This window comes from Entelurus aequoreus, linkage group LG13, assembly GCF_033978785.1.
Source record: "Entelurus aequoreus isolate RoL-2023_Sb linkage group LG13, RoL_Eaeq_v1.1, whole genome shotgun sequence".
NCBI lineage: Eukaryota > Metazoa > Chordata > Actinopteri > Syngnathiformes > Syngnathidae > Entelurus > Entelurus aequoreus.
Window position 1 is genome coordinate 27,660,966 of NC_084743.1, and position 19,668 is coordinate 27,680,633.

At 43.9% G+C, this 19,668-nt stretch overlaps 1 protein-coding gene across 1 annotated transcript in view; it reads right to left on the bottom strand.

Annotated features, from left to right (window-relative positions):
* LOC133663276 (low-density lipoprotein receptor-related protein 1B-like) overlaps positions 1 to 19,668 on the bottom strand; it is an 872,326-nt gene that overhangs the window by 90,083 nt on the left and 762,575 nt on the right. Inside the window, 1 exon segment of the mRNA XM_062067630.1 lies at positions 8,631 to 8,737. Within this exon segment, the coding sequence (XP_061923614.1) occupies positions 8,631 to 8,737 (107 nt within the window).

The following is a 19,668-nucleotide window of genomic DNA, read 5'->3' on the forward strand; positions in this document are numbered from 1 at the left end:
TTAGATTGGACAATGATTAAAACTGTTCGAGCTACACATCCCATACAGGAAGACCGCACAATGGCGACAGTACTAGACAGCCATGCCAGGGTGTTCCAAGAAGGTCTAGGTACACTAAAGGGCTTTGAGGTGGCGTTAACCCTCAAGCCGGTGCATCAACCGAAGTTCTTCCAAGCACGGTCGGTGCCGTATGCACTTCGGCCGAAGGTGGAGGAGGAATTAGAGCGTTTGGAACAGGGCGGCGTACTGTCTCCAGTACAGTTTAGTGAATGGGCTACTCCAATTGTACCCATTGTAAAAAAAATGGGAAAGTACGTATATGCGGAGATTTTAAAGTAACCTTAAATCCCGCGCTTTGTGCTGAACACTACCCCATTCCGAGGATAGAAGATCTTTTCGCATCGCTAGCAGGGGGGCAGCGTTTCAGCAAATTAGATCTGGGGAACGCATATTTACAGGTGCCGGTTCAGGAAAGCTCCCGTAAATATCTGACCATTACCACGCAGAAGGGAATGTTTTGCTATAATCGTCTTCCCTTCGGGATCACCTCTGCGCCGTCAATCTTTCAGCGAGTCATGGACCAAGTGTTGCAGGGCCTCCCCAACGTCCATTGTTTCCTGGACGACATTTTGGTGACTGGGGAGAACGATGCAGATCACCTAAAAAACTTAGATGCAGTGTTGGGCCGATTGGGAAAATTCGGTTTGCGAGTACAGAAGGAGAAATGTGAATTCTTCAAGAGTTAATTAGAATATTTGGGGCATGTCATTGATAAAAAAGGGCTACATAAGTCCCCAGAGAAGCTTAAGGCCATAGCGGAGGCCCCAGCCCCCATTAATGTGAGTCAGCTCCGTTCTTTTTTGGGCCTGATAAACTATTATGGGCGTTTTGTTAAAAACATGGCAACCATGCTCAGCCCGTTACATGAGCTGTTGCACACCGGAGTGGCATGGAAGTGGTCACCAGAGTGTGAGAAAGCCTTTAAGGCAGCAAAAGACCATTTGCAATCAGAACAGGTTTTAACGCATTATGACCCCAGGTTGCCCCTGCGGATAGCGTGTGACGCGTCGCCGTATGGGGTGGGCGCGGTACTTTCGCACGTGATGCCCGGTGGTGAGGAGAGACCCATAGCCTTTGCCTCTAGGACACTGAGCAAGGCAGAGCAAAATTATGCTCAGATTGAAAGGGAGGCGCTGGGAATTATTTTTGGGGTACGTAAATTCCACGCCTATTTGTACGGGTGCCATTTTACACTACTCACAGATCACAGACCGCTGACAAGTGTATTGAGTCCCAGTGAGGCGACGCCACCTATGGCGGCCGCACGACTACAGCGGTGGGCGTTAGTGTTAGCGGCACACAACTACACAATTCAATACAGGAAAGCATAAGATCATGGGAATGCAGATGGTCTCTCACGGTTGCCACTGCAGGTAGCGCATGGGGAAAAGCCAGACGCAGTAGATAGGGTGACAGTACATCACCTTGAGACACTCCCAGTGGACAGTGAAGATATTAGGAAGGGAACTAAATATGACCCAGTGCTCTCTAGGGTAGTAGATATGGTAGTGTCAGGCCAGTTTGTTGGAACAGTTGGGCAGAATGACGCGTTGGCACCCTTCTACATGCGACGAGACGAACTGACGGTGATCCAGGGGTGTTTGCTATGGGGCAGTAGAGTGGTGGTGCCTCCAGCGTTGAGACCGCAACTTCTGAAGGAACTACATGCCGGGCACCCGGGCATGGTCAAGATGAAGGCCATCGCACGGAGCCATGTCTGGTGGCCGGGGTTAGACGCCCAGATTGAACAGCAGGCCAGGACATGCTCTACGTGTCAACGGAACCAAAAGACCCCGGCGCTCTCCCCACTGCACACCTGGCCGTGGCCGGGATCTCCATGGCAACGGATCCATGTGGACTTTGCGGGGCCGTTCGAAGGACACATGTTCTTGGTGGTGGTAGATGCGTACTCTAAGTGGCCGGAAGTACAGGTGATGAAAACGACGACGACGGAGAAGACTGTACAGGCCCTGAGGAGTATGTTTGCCCGCAACGGAGTACCAGAGATACTGGTTAGTGACAATGGGCCACAATTCACAGCGGCAGAGTTCGGGGCATTTCTCCGGGCAAACGGAGTGAAGCACAAAAGGTCAGCGCCGTTTCACCCCGCCACGAACGGTCAAGCAGAGCGTTTTGTGCAGACGCTGAAGCGTTCATTGAAAGCGTCTAGGGGAACATTTACGCTGCAACATCGAGTGGAGGCATTTTTACTCAGCTACAGGAATGCGCCTCACATGACGACGAGTGAGTCTCCGGCTATGCTCTTCCTGCGCTGTCGGCTCCGCTCTCGCTTGGACCTTGTGAAGCCGAACGTGTCGGCTACGGTGGAGCTGGCGCAGGAGGGCCAACGAGAACGCAGAGATCTGGTGGCTAAGGACAGACGGTTTGCAGTGGGGGAGGCCGTGCTGGTGCGTGATTATCGACGGGGGGAGGAGAAGTGGATGCCTGGACTGGTGGCATCACAAGAGGGACCGGTATCCTACTCCGTGGATGTGGGAGCAGGCGCTCTCTGGAGACGTCACACAGAGCAGATGAGAGCCGGTGACCGTGCGCTTTTGGTTCCCACTGGTCCAGAGCAACCAGCTGTGCCGAGTGAACTGACAATTGGGGCCCAGCCGGTTGTTCCCCCCCCTTCTCCGGCAAGAGGGAATGCTCTGGGAACCGGGACAGTCGCCCCCGAGCCAGGAGGGTCACCCAGACGGACAGCGGATGTTGGCGCGCCACGCCGGAGGTTTCCACTCCGGGTTACCAGAGCTCCAGACCGCCTTAATCTCTGAACTGGGGGGCGTGGGTTGTTAGAGAGTCATGTCACGTTTTGGGGCAGAATAATCCCCGTTGACTGACTCCGAGGTTCGGGGGTAGTCTATCCCCCGGCCTCAGTAAGCATGTATGTGTTTAAGTTTGAGTTCCCTATTTACAATAGCCCCCTAAAGTGGGTATTTCAATGTATTTTATGGTTACACCGCCGATTCGCACAAAGCATCATTTTGCACATAACACACGTTCTAAGTGCTTATGGCCTAGTCTGTTTTTATAGGCTGGGGTTAATAGGGGTGGTTTTAGGTGGGTGTGAATCTGAATAAGTGGGGAGGGATGTTGTGTATTGAGCTGTATGTTTTGTCTGCATGGTTACACCCAGTGACCACCAGGGGGAGTGCCAGGTGGGTTCATATATGTTGGGTTGGACTTCCGTTCGGTGTGTGGAAATAAAGCTGTCTAACGTCTACACCAGCTCCCGACTCGGCTCTCGTGATTACATAGATAAGGTGAAATATAAGTATGACTGTTAGTGTTACATACTAACAGTCAGTATACAATACCCACCAAGGACTGTTTTCACTGCTGGACTCTAGAAAGAGGTTCCGCAGCCTCCGTAGCAGAACCTCCAGGTTCTGTAACAGCATCTTCCCTCATGCCATAATACTCTTGAACGCATCATAAAAAAAAAAAACTAAATTCCCCCCAAAAATGGATTAACTCGCTGGAATATAAAGACAATATAACATACTTCCATAAACGTGGATGCATATGCAAAAGTGCAATATATTTATCTGTACAGTAATCTATTTATTTATATCTGCACCTTATTGCTATTTTATCCTGCACTACCATGAGCTAATGCAACGAAATGTTGTTCTTATCTGTACTGTAAAGTTCAAATTTGAATGACAATAAAAAGGAAGTCTATGTGTAAGTCTAAGTTTTGCAACAACGTTCAAAACAACATTCATTATCCATGTTTTTAAATGTTGAATGGTTCGAAGTGGCACTAATGGTTCGTAGTTTGCCTCCTCTTGTAAAAGAGAGCTGGTTCGTGCCGATTGCCTTTAAGCGCAGGTGTCGTTAAGCCCAGCTCAAAGGTCAACACTATTTAACTGCTGTGACCCTGAAAGCTTCCACCTGGTTATTCGTTTGTAGTGTTTTAAAATAGGGTGCACTCTTTTTAATGGAGACAATTACAAATTAAATTTGCAGTGCAAATATTTCATGAATAATCACAAGTGTTAGTTCCTGAATCATGCACTACATCATTAATATGGATGACCCTACTTTGGTGAACCTTGAAAGCATTACTTAGGTTTAAATTTGAACATATTACAATGCCAACTACAACCTAAGGGATGCTGTATGCTGTATTTAAAAGAAAATGCACATGATTATTAAAAGCACTAAATAAATCCTACTTAAATACAACAACAAAACAATCTAGCAATACCCTCCTGAGACCTAAGAAAATTAAAGTAAATGTTTGTCTTGGGTGCAAACAATATGGCACAATTCTTTGTATACAATGTCCTTTATAGTGGACAACAATATCTACTGCCAAATGAAAACGTTTATCATCCATCACATTGTCTACTAATTTGACTAGAGGAACTTGCTTAATATAAAACAACAAACCACTTCAATACTTGTCTGTATCATTTGTACTGTTACATCAACAACAACAACAAAAAAGAAAATCACTGGAAATTTAACTTTAAAGATATTTAAAGAGAAACTACATCTTGTGAGACGATGTCGGCCATCCCCGGGAGCTAGCTCAGCTGTGCTTGCGATGAAATGCTCGCCATTTCCACTCGGATAAGCCAACGACGAGGGGTACCACTGGCTTATACTGCGTCGGAAAGGTCCTACTAATTGTGAGTTCGAATATTTTAGTTTTTCACTTATAAGTACGTTACCACATAAGATATGTTTTAATTGCTGATGCGTTTTAATTGATTTTTAAATGCGACAGAAAATAACCCATTTTGTACACTGTTGATGTGTTTCAATGGACAGTTGGGGCGTAAATGTGTTTCTGTATAATATTTCTCCAGCAATGGTCATGTGGTGACATAAATGATGGTATTTTTGAGAGCTAATCTTTGAAGTCTGACATCACTTCAGTTCATTACCATGAATTGATTTACGTGGACCCCGACTTAAACAAGTTGAAAAACTTATTCGGGTGTTACCATTTAGTGGTCAATTGTACGGAATATGTACTGTACTGTACAATCTACTAATAAAAGTTTCAATCAATCAATCAATCAAAACTGAAGGCCTAGGTGGGAAACGCAATGATTGACACAAAGGGGCGCCACTGACTCCCATTGAGTAGATTTTTGTTTCTAATGTTGATTTTTTATTTAAACCTCCAGATCTGCGGCCTAACAAAAAGTAGACTTTTAAATTGTTAGTACTGGGCATTGATAAATTTGACGTACATATAGACGTACACATAATTTATTTCTCATTTAAGGCTGCGTAGCACATCGTTCAGGTTTCTGGACGGATTTGTATGGTTTGGAAATAATTATTGCATTCTAAACTAGTGTTTGTTTAGTTTGTTATTTTGTATATGACATTATTGAAATAAAGATGATTAAAAAAAAGCAAACCATGGCAACAGTGACAGCGTGCACAAATATAACTGCCGAAAAAGACGTTGAAAGAAGGTGAAGTAGTCTTCTGTACTGATTGGCTAGTGACAGACACTACACAGAACACTGCCTTCAGCGACAAAACAATGAAAAAAGAGGGTGTGAAAAACACACACAAGCACACATACAGTGGAACTTTAACTTACGGGTATTTTTACGAGCTCTAACTTGGCTTTTTATTATGCTTAAATTGTAAGCAGTCATTTGTGTTACGAGTATGTTAAATAATAATAAAAGAGCCACTGAGAGAAGTTACGAACCACTGTATGCTTTATGTATTAAAATGTATTGTGTATTAAGGGACACATTTTGACGTTAAAAAATAAATTGCGCAAGTTAGTGCTCAGTGGCCTTGTGGTAAGAGTGTCCGCCCTGAGATTGGTAAGTCGTGAGTTCAAACCCCGGCCGACTCATACCAAAGATGATACAAATGGGACCCGTTGCCTCCCTGCTTGGCACTCAGCATCAAGGGTTGGAACTGGGGGTTAAATCACCAAAATGATTCGCGAGCGCGGCCACCGGTGCTGCTCACTGTTCCCCTCACCTCCCAGGGGGTGGTACAAGTGGATTGGTCAAACGCAGAGAGTAATTTCACTATCAGTCGTACTTTAACTTTAACTTTATGATTTGTTTTCAATGTACATGCATTGCCTTTGATGGTACGGTTGCCCCTACCAAGGTGGCTGCCATGTTGGCACGTCACTTAGGGGGATGCTACAGCACACTGATACATAAAGTTAAAAGTTAAAGTACCAATGATTGTCACACACACACTATGTGTGGCGAAATTATACATCTAGCCCTTCCTGGTTCTCATTGTTGATATTATTTCCCATTATGGTAAAGCAGTTGATATTATTTCCCATAAAGCAGTAGTTAGTGTGTGGTTTCACTTTTTGTGTGTGTTTTATTGTAATTTTGTTGGACCATGAGTTTAATTAGTTCCTGTGTAGTGACTTCCCCACTGTTTTTTTCTAGTTTTTTTTAAGTGCTCCGGCAGATAACGACGCTCCCTGTTGATGAGGTAAAGAGCTATTTTTACTTCTTAATAAAGGACTTTTTTGTTGAAAGTGCTTACTTATAAAGCCTCAGCATACAACCCTTACAACCTTATCTAATGAATTTCAGACACACGACATACATTATGACATCTATAATGTTATAATGTTTAAAAAAAATTACTTTTCCAGACAACTAATTACATTTGTTAAGAAGCAATTCCCTCTGTAGTTCAATTATTTTGCAGGGGCTTTCTGGGTGACTGCGCCGTGCTTCAGCTCTTGCACATACTGGGTGACAAATATACTGTACATACTGTACATACATACATATATACGTACATACACACATACATAGGAAAATACATACAAACATACATACAGACGTACATTCATACATACAGACGCACATATGTATATGCACACATATATACATGCACACACACACTCCACATTCATGCACACCCACATTCACTCTACAAACATACATACATACATACATACACTTGCACACACTTGCACTCATGCATACAATCTCACTTACCCAAACACACATTAATACATACAAGCAAACGCAATCATACTTGTTCAAATACAGACCCGCACTACATAAAACAAGGTAAAGCTTAACTTATGTTCACCATAACAATGTAAAAGGTTGAAATAACCAGCTCCTCGGTTCTTTTTTTTGCCATCCAATTATTCATTACATGTATGCATTGTTGCATTTGAAGCGATTGTAATGTTGCTAGAGGTAATTCTTGTTATCAATATTATTTTAATTGGTATTATTATTGTTTCGTCGGTAGTGCAGTAACGTTTATTCTCAACACTGTGTTATTACTATTTACTTCACTTATTTGTTTTTCTTTATACTTTCTGGTATCATAATTGTATATATCTGTTGTTGTTGATGCTCTTTGTCTTGTCCCCACAATTTCCCCGTCTTCTTTATTTTCTTCTTTCTATTCCCCCCTGCTTTGGTCCTGCTGTGCCGAACACTAAATATATCCAAACACATAATGAAGTCAAATACATATTAGACAACATAAGACGTATCCCACACTTTTCTTTTGTAGAGTAAATATGTACAGCAGATGGGCATCTACATGAACAATATGATTTGCTCTAGTGGCTGGACAAGATAGATTTAATAACTATATATATATATATATATATATATATATATATATATATATATATATATATATATATATATATATATATATATATATATACATATATACATATATATATATATATATATATATATATATATATATATATATATATATATATATATATATACTGTGTATATATATATATATATATATATATATATATATATATATATATATATATATATATATATATATATATATATTTATTTATATATATGTATGTGTGGGAAAAAAATCACAAGACTATTTCATCTCTACAGGCCTGTTTCATGAGGGGTTTTCCTCAATCCTCAGGATTGAGGATTGAGGAAAACCCCTCATGAAACAGGCCTGTAGAGATTAAATAGTCTTGTGATTTTTTTCCCACACATACATATTATGCTCTACCACGGTATCGAGCACTATTTTTTGGATAATCTAATATATATATATATATATATATATATATATATATATATATATATATATATATATATATATATATATATATATATATATATATATATATATATATATATATATATATATATATATATATATATATATATATATATATATATATAAACAATAATTCACTACTTTTCCAAAAAATTTTTAGCACTGGTCGTAAGTCGTTATAAATCATCACAGAAGAGGCACTGGAAAAAGTTTGTTTGTCAGCTATTTGGGCAATCTTCATCGACAGGCTTTCCTCATTTATGTTTGCAGTATTTTGCTGTCACAACAAGGCTGTGAAATATCCTTGTCCCTTACAAAGGACAGACAAGCATTGCTGGGTCTCAGGAGGTTATTAAAAATATTTTAGTGTCCAATTTGTATGACTATTATTGGATATAATGGTTCATAACATTGACAGAAATATTAATGATGAACGTGTATGATTCTATTTAATGTGTTTTCTTCTTATCGCCTTACTGTTGTGCGGTATGACAATTCATAGTCTCTCATGAACGAATACTTGCCTCATCCGAATTATCCAAACAGTCATAGTCCCCATCACAGCGGAATCGAGAAGAAATGCAGTCTCCATTTGCACAGGCAAAGTCTTTGTGGTTGCAAGTGACTGGTGCTGGAAATAAATACATAATAAAAGCAGGTGTTACAATCACAGCAAACACAGATCCCTAGATAGAGGATTGCTATTAGCCAAATGTTTATGTTCTCAATCATGGGGAACCTTCAAACCATTTTAAATACTTCAACTCATTTCGTATGGATGATACTGGATAACATTTGAGCATGATGGCAAGACTGATCAGGATGTAAATGCATTCAATTCTGCCTCTGCAATTGAAGGGAAGCAACTCTCGGAAGCCAAAATCATGTTCCTGCCATTTAGTGTGAGTGCGTCCCAAAGGACAATATTAGGATGCAGCTAAACAGCTGCATCACATCTACTGTGTGGGTTCTCCCACTCATTATCTAGTGTGGGTGTGTGAGTGTCGACACCAACATGGCAGGGGATCTAATTTGTCGTTTGCTGGTCCACCTGATCAATTATTTATAATTACATTTTGGGGGGATAGCAACAGACATGAGTAAATAATGCAACTGACATGACATGAGTAAATGATGCACATGGTGAATACTCCTGTAGCCGAGTGTCCTGGGTTCGCCTATACAATGTACTTATATAATAAAATAATAAACGGGAGACATAAGAGCAGGTTCGGTAGCCACCGCCTCTTTAATCTTATTCTTCACACACCTCCTTCCACAACAACACACACTCTACGTCACAGCCCTACGGCAACTCTGGAGGGATAAAACTCCTCCTCCTTACCTAACACACTCAGGTAACTTGGAACATCCTGAACAGTTTGTTACATACGTCCCCCCTTCAATTAGAAACGTCCCCGTTTCGACACAAACAAAATAGGTAACAACCAAAGGGGAAATAGAGCAGAGAAAATAAAAAAAATTCACAGTCTTAAATGCACGAATAACAACTCAACAATATTTTTATCTGATCAACAGTATTGCAAAGGCTAGAACACTGGCCCCTCAAAACATGCAAAAATCTTGCAGATGCGAAGGAGGTCGCACCACTCGCCCCCTGCGAGATAATCCGGGCCTAAGCCCCAAAGAATCCCCCCACAGTCCATTGTCCAGCTCCCCGCACTGTGGGACCTGGGGAGGTGGTGAAACCTCCACAGTAGGGAAGCTCCCAAGTGGGAAGGGAGAGGAAGGCACCTCCTGCGCCTGCAAAGGCAACGTGCACGGCTTCAATCTGTCATGATGCACTACTTGGGCTCGCTCCATCAAGTCCAGAGGGTCGATGATGCGGTATGTCAAGCCCGCTTCCCCTCCAGAGACCAGCACCTGCATCACTCGGTACGGGCCCTTCCAGTGCGGCGCCAACTTAGTACGGCTTTCAGTGGGGTTATTCAGCCACACCAACGCGCCCTCTTTGTGGGCCCGATGACAGCACTTATCATCATAATACATTTTCTGTCTCTCATGAGCCTCCACTGAACTAAGCCTGGCTGCACTGAAGGCCGACTCCAGCCGTTCAGCCGTAGCTGAAACATAGTCCGTCAGGATGCCAGAGCCCCGGGAGTCCAGGACACTAGAGGGCAGCAGTGTCTCTGCAGGAACCCGGGCCTCACGCCCGTGCATGAGGTAAAAGGGAGTGAACCGGGTGCTGGCGTGTTTGGATGTGTTGTATGCAAAGGTGACCTGCCTCATATACGTGTCCCACTCACCCCCGTGAGAAATCAACATTTTAGCTAACTGGTCAATCAAAGTCCGATTATGACGCTCCACCATGCCATCAGACTTGGGGTTATAGGCAGTGGTGCGTGTTTTTTTTATTCCAAGCAACTGACACAGTCTCTGGATGACTTCCGCTTCGAACTGGCGACCCTGATCGCTATGCAGGATCTCGGGGACACCATGCACCAACACATAGTCCTCAAACAGGCAGCGAGCGACAGTGTGAGCTGTTTGGTTGGGCAGTGCATACAATGTAACAAACTTAGTGAAGTAGTCCTCCACCACAAGAACATATCTGTTCCCCCGGGACGTTAAGGGCAACTCCAGAATGTCCATGGCCACCCTTTGGAGGGGGCGACGAACCTGGAAACCCCCCATTGGAGCCCTTGGCCTGGGGACTGGGCGCCGGCGGGTCTGACACGCTCTGCACTGCTCACACCACCGTCTGATGTCTCTCAGCATGAAGGGCCAGTAGTAAGATTGCCGGGCCCTTTCCCACACACGTTCCGCGGAAAAATGGGCAGCGGCTTGCCCCCCATGTAACTGTTGTAGAAGCTCCGGCACCATGGAGGCGGGAACCACAACTTGAATTTGCGGCTCTCCCACGGTCGCAGGCGGTAATGTACGACACAACAACCCCTCCTTAACCGACAGTCGGGGAAACTCAGTCCATAAATTCCTTACACCGGCGGAAGACCCGCGTGGGAGTACGCGAGGCCGAAGGGGAACGCCCCGTTCCAGCCAAGCCAGCACTGTACAAATGTCTGTGTCCTGACGCTGTAGTGACTGCAGCTCTCCCTCAGCACCACAGAGAGAATATTGAGAGGCCATGTCTGCCTCTTCTACGTCAGCGGACGGACAGCCATCCAATGCCCCCACGGAAGCCACAGTGGGCAGTCCTGCTGTTGTAGTGCCTAGCTCTACGGGATCAGGGGTCACCGGCCGACGGGACAGTGCGTCAGCGTTTTTATGGCGGGAGCCGTCTTTGTGCACCATAGTCCAGTCGAACGGATCCAGCTCCAGCACCCACCTGCTTCTTCGTCCGGTGGGGTCATTATCAATAGCCATGTGTCTGAGACCCAACCGAGGGCGATGATCAGTGATGATGGAGAACGCCGACATCCCCACATAATGCTTGAACTCACGCACCGCCCACACTACAGCCCATAGTTCTCTGTCAAACGTAGACCACCTTTTCTGTATGTGTGTGAGGGCCTGGCTGGCGTAGGCTACTACTCTCTCCAGACCACCATCCTCCTGGGCCAGCACTGCTCCAACAGCGTCTTTAGAAGCGTCTGTGTACACTTTAAAAGGAAGTGAAAAGTTAGGCAGTGTAACAACTGGTGATGAAGTGAGTACTTGCTTGAGGTGAGTGAAAGCAGCATCGCAGTCAGCTGACCATTGAAAAGGCACATTTTTCCCTGCCAGGTGATTCAGTGGCGCAGCATGTTGTGAGAAATCACGCACAAATCTCCTATAATAGGAGCACAGGCCCACAAAGGCCCTGACCTCTGAGGGGGCACGGGGGGTTGGCCATGTCCTCACCTTATCCGTGTTTCTTGGGTCGGGCAGGAGACCACATCTAGAGACTACATGGCCGAGAAATACCACGTGGTCCCGGGCAAAGTGACACTTTCGGGGATTTAGCTTTAGACCCGCTAACCGAATTCTGGACAGGACTTCCTCCAAGTGTACGAGGTGGTCCTCGAATGTACGGCTATAAATTAATATATCGTCCAAGTACACCATACAAATGTGCCAAGGCAGACCCCTCAAGATGAGCTCCATCATGCGCTGAAAGGTGGCCGGAGAGTTAGTCAGACCCATAGGCATGGCCCGCCACTGATACAAGCCTCTGCCGGTAGTGAACGCTGTTTTCTCTCTGTCCTCCTCAGCTACCTCGACCTGCCAGTAGCCGTTTGAAAAGTCAAGTGTGCTGAACCAGACTGAACCAGCTAGTGCGTCCAGGCTATCATCAACTCGGGGAAGGGGGTGTGAGTCTTTAATTGTCACTGCATTGAGCCGACGATAGTCGATGCAGAACCTCCATTGTCCCCCTTTCTTCCTCACCAGCACCACAGGGGATGCCCAGGGACTGCAGCTCTCTTCCACCACTCCATCAGCCAGCAACTCAGCCACCTGACGTTCAATCTCTGCGCGTTTTTCAGGAGATGCACGGTAAGCGCGTTGCTTGATGGGGTGGTGGTTTCCAGTTCGGATTTGATGTTTGACTTGGGTGCACTTGCCCGTGTTTTTCCCTGACACGTTAAACACATCCATAAACTCCTGTAGCAGTCCAGCCAGCTCAGCTCTTTGCTCCCCGGAGATAGGCGACTCCTCCAAGGAGATAAGACCTGCAGGAGCTGTCTGGGTGGCTGTATTACAGATAGGGGCACATGGGGGTATTAAAATGTCACTTTCTGCCACCGGGTAAAATTCCCCCAGGTGCAGCCCCCGCTTAAGTTCCACAGCCTCCCCTGTAGGATTGAGGATGCGGACCAGAGTCACCCCGCCCCTCACAGTGTTCACTGAATGGGCCACTACTAGTCCTGTTGTTTCCGGAATGTTAGGGTCCAGATAACCCTCAAAGTTTGTGATAAGTCGGCCCGTCCCCGCAGGCGAGAGAATGTCCACCGGCACTAAAGTCTCGCTTAACGGGGGAATTATCCTGACATCAGCCAGAGACACATTACAACATTGTGGGATTAATTCCTGATCCCAGAGCAGGGGAACAGTAACATCCCATAATTGTAAAACACCCCTTCTTAAGTCCAGCAATGCACGATTCCTGCTTAGAAAATCCAGTCCGAGCAGGACACACTGGGTGGATTCTCTCAGTACATAGAAGGTGTGCTGCCAGCATGTAGGGCCCAAACGGAAGGTGACTTCCATAGTACCCAGTGTATCCAGCATCTGTCCATTCACTGCACGGGTATCAACATAGTTCTTTTTCAGGGGTCTGTTTCTCAGTGCCGGGACTGACATGCGGAAATCAGCACTAATTAGTGACACAGTGGCCCCTGAATCGACTAACATGGAAACCTCTGTACCTTCAACCACACCCCTTACAAAAGAAGTTGGGTGGTTATTACCTTCCATGCTAGTAGCGTCATTGGAAAAGTCTTGGCATAAGGGGCCCTCAGTCCGAGTGGCTGGTGTTTGGGGCACAACACCAGCTACTGACCGTTTCCCTGATGGTTGACGTCCGTGTTCCGCTCCTGCGGCAGAAAATGCACGCCGCGTCTCCTGGGCTCCTCTTCACGTCGGGCGCGCCAGCCTGGACTAGGGCTCCTGCCTCCCGGCAGCCTAGTGGCGGGGGGGACTCCCGGGGGGTCCGAGCGATAACCCCGTGACGGGAAGCCCCCGTGGGACGGGAACTGGTCCCGATCGGGGGAGCGGCCACGGTGTCCCTCTCTGTTGAATCTCAGCTGGCATCCTCTCTCTCCGCAGTTACAGCTACAGTGTCCCCCCGAAGACGAACGGGGCCTCTGTCCCCTCATGTCCATGCTGCGCGCTTTCAGTCTCTGATTTTCCTCATACATGTCTTTTATTTCCACTTTCATGGTATACATCTCCTCTGTTAATTTCTCAACGGCTCTCTGGAGGCTGTCAGACGCCGACACAGACTGCACCGAGGGGCCCACTGCAGTGTAGGTACCCAGGCAGTCTCTCTGAAGAGCCACTCTGGCATTCTCACATCGCTCCGCTACTTGCAGAGCCTCCTCCAGGTCCGTCGCTCCCAGCTCGAGACACTTGGCTTTCAACGCCGGGTCCAGACCGGCCAGAAAGCGCCGAGACTTCTCCTCTCTCTGTGCGATGGCTCCATAATCCGTGAACGCCTCCGTGACCAGCCGGCTCACGTCTGCAGCAAACACCTCCAAGCTCTCCCCCGGAGCACGCACACGAGCCGATAAGCTGGCCCGGAAGCGGTCCATTAATTGTCTCTGTCCAAAAGCTGCCCCCAGTCTCTCTTTAACAGCAGCATAGTCTGATTTAGTCCCATCCGGAAGACTGTCCCACAGCAGAAAAGCTGACTTACTGAGACGAGTCAGGAGAATCCTCACCAGCTCCTCATTGCAGCTGGAGCCGGCTCCCGCCGTCGCGCTAACGGCTACTTCCAACTGCCTCGCCCAGCTGAGAAAACTTTGGCTACCGTCGCCGGTGAAGGGCGCGGGTAAGTCCACTTTGACATTCATGCCGTGTGAGTGTCTGTCAAACAGCGCCTTGCCGGGCTTAAAAGGGTCTTCGTCACCACACCACATGTCCGCAAAATAGACGGGAAGCTTAGCAGCTAACTATACACGTGCAACTTAACTGAAAAAAAAAACTCACGAGTCCCGTATAACACTTTTTTTTTTTTTTTTTTCACACAGCGGTTAAAATCCCACCGCTGCCACCAATGTAGCCGAGTGTCCTGGGTTCGCCTATACAATGTACTTATATAATAAAATAATAAACGGGAGACATAAGAGCAGGTTCGGTAGCCACCGCCTCTTTAATCTTATTCTTCACACACCTCCTTCCACAACAACACACACTCTACGTCACAGCCCTACGGCAACTCTGGAGGGATAAAACTCCTCCTCCTTACCTAACACACTCAGGTAACTTGGAACATCCTGAACAGTTTGTTACACTCCCAAAAAATACTTTTATAAGGCCCAGTTCCATGTGTAAAGTGCCTGAGATTTATCTTGTTGTAAACTGGTGATGCATAATTAAAATTGACATAACCATTAACATCTGCAGTACCGTATTTTCTGGACTCTAAGCCGCAACTTTTTTCCCACGCTTTAAGCCATGTGGCTTATAAACGGTGCGGCTAATTGAGGGATTTTTCTTCGCTAACGGCCATAATGTCTTCTATTCAAGTAGTTTTCATATTACACCAACAGAGACACTGAAAAAGGTGTGTTATTGTTTGTGCCATGGCACCATCTTTTGACAAGCAGGTCTTTCACCAGCATAGTGGGTTTTAAAAATAGACTAAGAGGAGAAGTATTGCAGAAATAGATTATTTTAGAATGTACCTAATGTCATGGATGGTTTTATTGATTATTGACTATTTTATTGATTATGGGACAAGCAATAGAAAATGGATTGATGGTACTTTTCCGTCACTTATTGTTTGTCTTTGGTACACTAATGTGTATATTTTAGGCCATTAGTTATTTGTTTTATTTTTGCAAAAAAAAAAATATATATATATATATATTTTTTTTATATTGCTCTTTTTATCTTTGGTATGAACATTATTATACTAACTCGAAGTTATTTTTTATTTTTTTATTTTTTAGGTTCTTTGTTGTTGCTATTTTTGTATTACAACATTGTATTATTTGATCATGTTGTACTGCATTGTAATCTGTTGTTTTGTGATTGTGTGCTGTTTTTTGCCTGTACCCCAGGAAGAATAGTCTCCACTGCGGTGTAGACTAATGGGGATCCTTAATAAACTAAACTAAACTAAAAGGTCCCGCGGGTTGAAAATCAACTTCCTGTTTCGTGCCTTGAACCGGAAGTATAACCGATTCTTGCAATGTAGTATTAGGTATAATGGTAACACTTTAGTATGGGGAATATATTTTAAGTAACAATGACTTAATTTAGAGTTATTTGGACATAACATATAAGGGTTAGGGTTATGGCTAGGGTTACTAATAAGCAATAATTCTGAGGTTTTTGAGGGAAGACTCTTAGTTAATGGCTTATTGGTTGTATAATAAGGCCATGCAGAACAAGGCATTAATAGGTACTTAATAATGACTAATTAAGAGCCAATATGTTACTAATTTGAATGTTAATAAGCAACTAATTAATGGTGAATATGTGTTCCCCATACTAAAGTGTTACCGGTACAATAATTATAATGAAACTTTTTCCAAACAGGTAACAAGTTAGAAACACTAATTTTGGTTGCATCAAAATGGCCTAAAAAGGTATTTTAAAAAATCTATTTTTATAAAAAATAATTAAACAAATATTATCAGTATTATTTTTGTTTTGATCATTTTTTGAAAACTGGAATCGATTTAGAATCAGGCTTAGTAAGAATCGCGATTGGAATGTGAATCGTTTTTTTTGTGCACCCTTAGTTTGTATATTGAAAACATTAAGGAAATGGTATACTTAGGACAGAAAATTATGTTTAAAAACTTTATGTAGGTAAACAAATTTGGCCATTTTTGGCCGCTTAGAGTCTGAATAGACCTGCTCAGTGGCCTTGTGGTTAGAGTGTCGACCCTGAGACTAGAAGGTTGTGAGTTCAAACGCTGGCCGAGTAATACCAAAGACTATAAAAATCGGACACATTGCCTCCCTGCTTGGCACTCAGCGTCACGGGTTGGAATTGGGGGTTAATTCACCAAAATGATTCCCGAGCGCGGCCACCGCTGCTGCTCACTGCTCCCCACACCTCCCAGGAAGTGAACATGGGGACGGGTCAAATGCAGAGGATCATTTCACCACACAGAGTGTGTGTGTGACTATTGTTGGGACTTTAACTTTAACTTTTAATAGATCGTAAAAGCCAAGGGGTTAACCTTGCTGTGAATTACATGTAAATCCTACCTCAGGCTGTTCTTATGGGAATTTAATGAAATAAGAAACAATGACTTATATCTTGCGTTTGCTAGATAAGTACCGAGTTAGAAAGACGACATAGTGCTTGTCATCTGTTCAGTGACTGACTTAGGAGCACTTGTGATGGCGTGGCTCAGAAGTAGAGAGGCTGTGACAGCAACTTGATGGTTCCTGGTTCTATTCCAGCTACCGTTATCTTTGGCAAGACACCTTACCCACTTTTCTCCCAGTGCCGCTCACACTGGTGTATAATTTGTGAATGAATGTTTGGTGGCGGTCAGATGGGCCGCAGGCGAAAATTGGCAGCTGCACTTTCGTCAGTCTACCCCAGGGCAGCTTTGGCTACAAATGTAGCTTACCACCAGAGACTGTGAATTGAAGGAATTATGTTCTCTGTGAAATGCTTTGAGTGTCTAGAAAAGCACTATGTTAATCTAATAAATTGTTATTAGTATTAGAGATGACCTAATTTCAAGGATATTTAACCAATATGTCCGGGGGGCCGCAATTCCAGAAAACTAAATACTGATATTCTTATTTTGTACATTTCTGAGAACCAGCCACCTCTGTAGTGGACATTTGTTCTTGGTCCGATTCTAAATTACCAATTGTGAAAATATTCAATGTAAAGAAGGATTTGCCATTCCTTAAAAGTTGTATTTGCTGTTTTTAAGGACCTACTGCAGAAATGTTTAAATTAACTCCAGTTGCCTTATGTTATCGTCTTATTCTATAATCTGTGAGTTGACCGACACAAAAAAACAAGCAGTTTTGTTACTGTAACTAAATTTGTAAAGTGTATAAGGCAGGGGTGTTCAAACTACGGCCCCCATGTGCGGCCCTCCGGCGACTTCAATTTGGCCCACGAGACGTCAATAAGGAATCCGGGTGCAGGGATATTTTGATGCATTTTAAAAGTCAATTTCTTAGCCGAAACTTGTGGGCAACGTGAATAATGCAGGTCTATGACCACTTATCATGCTTTCATAGCAACTAAACACTTATATGATCCAATGTAAACAACCTTCCTTAGTCATGGGGAAAAAAACATCATACCAAACCAACATATATATATATATATATATATATATATATATATATATATATATATATATATATATATATATATATATATATATATATATATATATATATATATATATATATATACACACACTACCGTTCAAAAGTTTGGGCTCACATTGAAATGTCCTGATTTTTGAAGGAAAAGCAGTGTACTTTTTAATGAAGATAACTTTAAACTAGTCTTAACTTTAAAGAAATACACTCTATACATTGCTAATGTGGTAAATGACTATTCTAGCTGCAAATGTCTGGTTTTTGGTGCAATATCTACATAGGTGTATAGAGGCCCATTTCCAGCAACTATCACTCCAGTGTTCTAATGGTACAATGTGTTTGCTCATTGGCTCAGAAGGCTAATTGATGATTAGAAAACCCTTGTGCAATCATGTTCACCATCTGAAAACAGTTTAGCTCGTTACAGAAGCTACAAAACTGACCTTCCTTTGAGCAGATTGAGTTTCTGGAGCATCACATTTGTGGGGTCAATTAAACGCTCAAAATGGCCAGAAAAAGAGAACTTTCATCTGAAACTCGACAGTCTATTCTTGTTCTTAGAAATGAAGGCTATTCCACAAAATTGTTTGGGTGACCCCAAACTTTTGAACGGTGGTGTATATATATATATATATATATATATATATATATATATATATATATATATATATATATATATATATATATACATGCTGTCGGATTTTGGCCGTCAAAAAAAAAAAAAATAAATATATATATATATATATATATATATATATATATATATATATATATATATATATATATATATACACACATATATATATATATATATATATATATATATATATATATATATATATATATATATATATATATATATATATATACACATCCATCCATCCATCCATCCATCTTCAACCGCTTATCCGGAATCGGGTCGCGGGGACAGCAGCTCCAGCAGAGACCCCCAGACTTCCCTCTCCAGAGCAACATTTGCGACTTCCTCCTGGGGAATCCCGAAGCGTTCCCAGGCCAGAGAGGAGATGTAATCCCCCCATCTGGTCCTTGGCCTGCCGCGGGGCCTCCTCCCAGTGGGACGTGCAACGAGGACCTCCCTAGGGAGACGCTCGTGAGGCATCCGCACGAGATGCCCGAACCACCTAAGCTGGCTCCTTTCCAAGCGAAGGAGCAGCGGCTCTACTCCGAGTCTCTCTCGGGTGACTGCACTTCTCACCCTATCTCTAAGGGAGATGCCAGCCACCCTTCTGAGGAAACTCATTTCGGCCGCTTGTATCCGCGATCTTATTCTTTCGGTCATTACTCACACTTCATGACCATAGGTGAGAGTAGGAATGTAGATAGCTCGGTAGACCGAGAGCTTTGCCTTCTGGCTCAGCTCCCGTTTCGTCACAACAGTGCGGCAGAGAGACTGCAATACTGCCCCAGCTGCTCCGATTCTCCGGCTGATTTCCTTCTCCATCTTTCCCTCACTCGTGAACAAGACCCCGAGATACTTAAACTCCTCCACCTGGGACAGAGTCCTGTCCCCTACCCGGACTGTACAAACCATCGGTTTCCTGCTGAGAACCATGGCCTCAGATTTGGAGATGCTGATCCTCATTCCAGCCGCTGAACACTCGG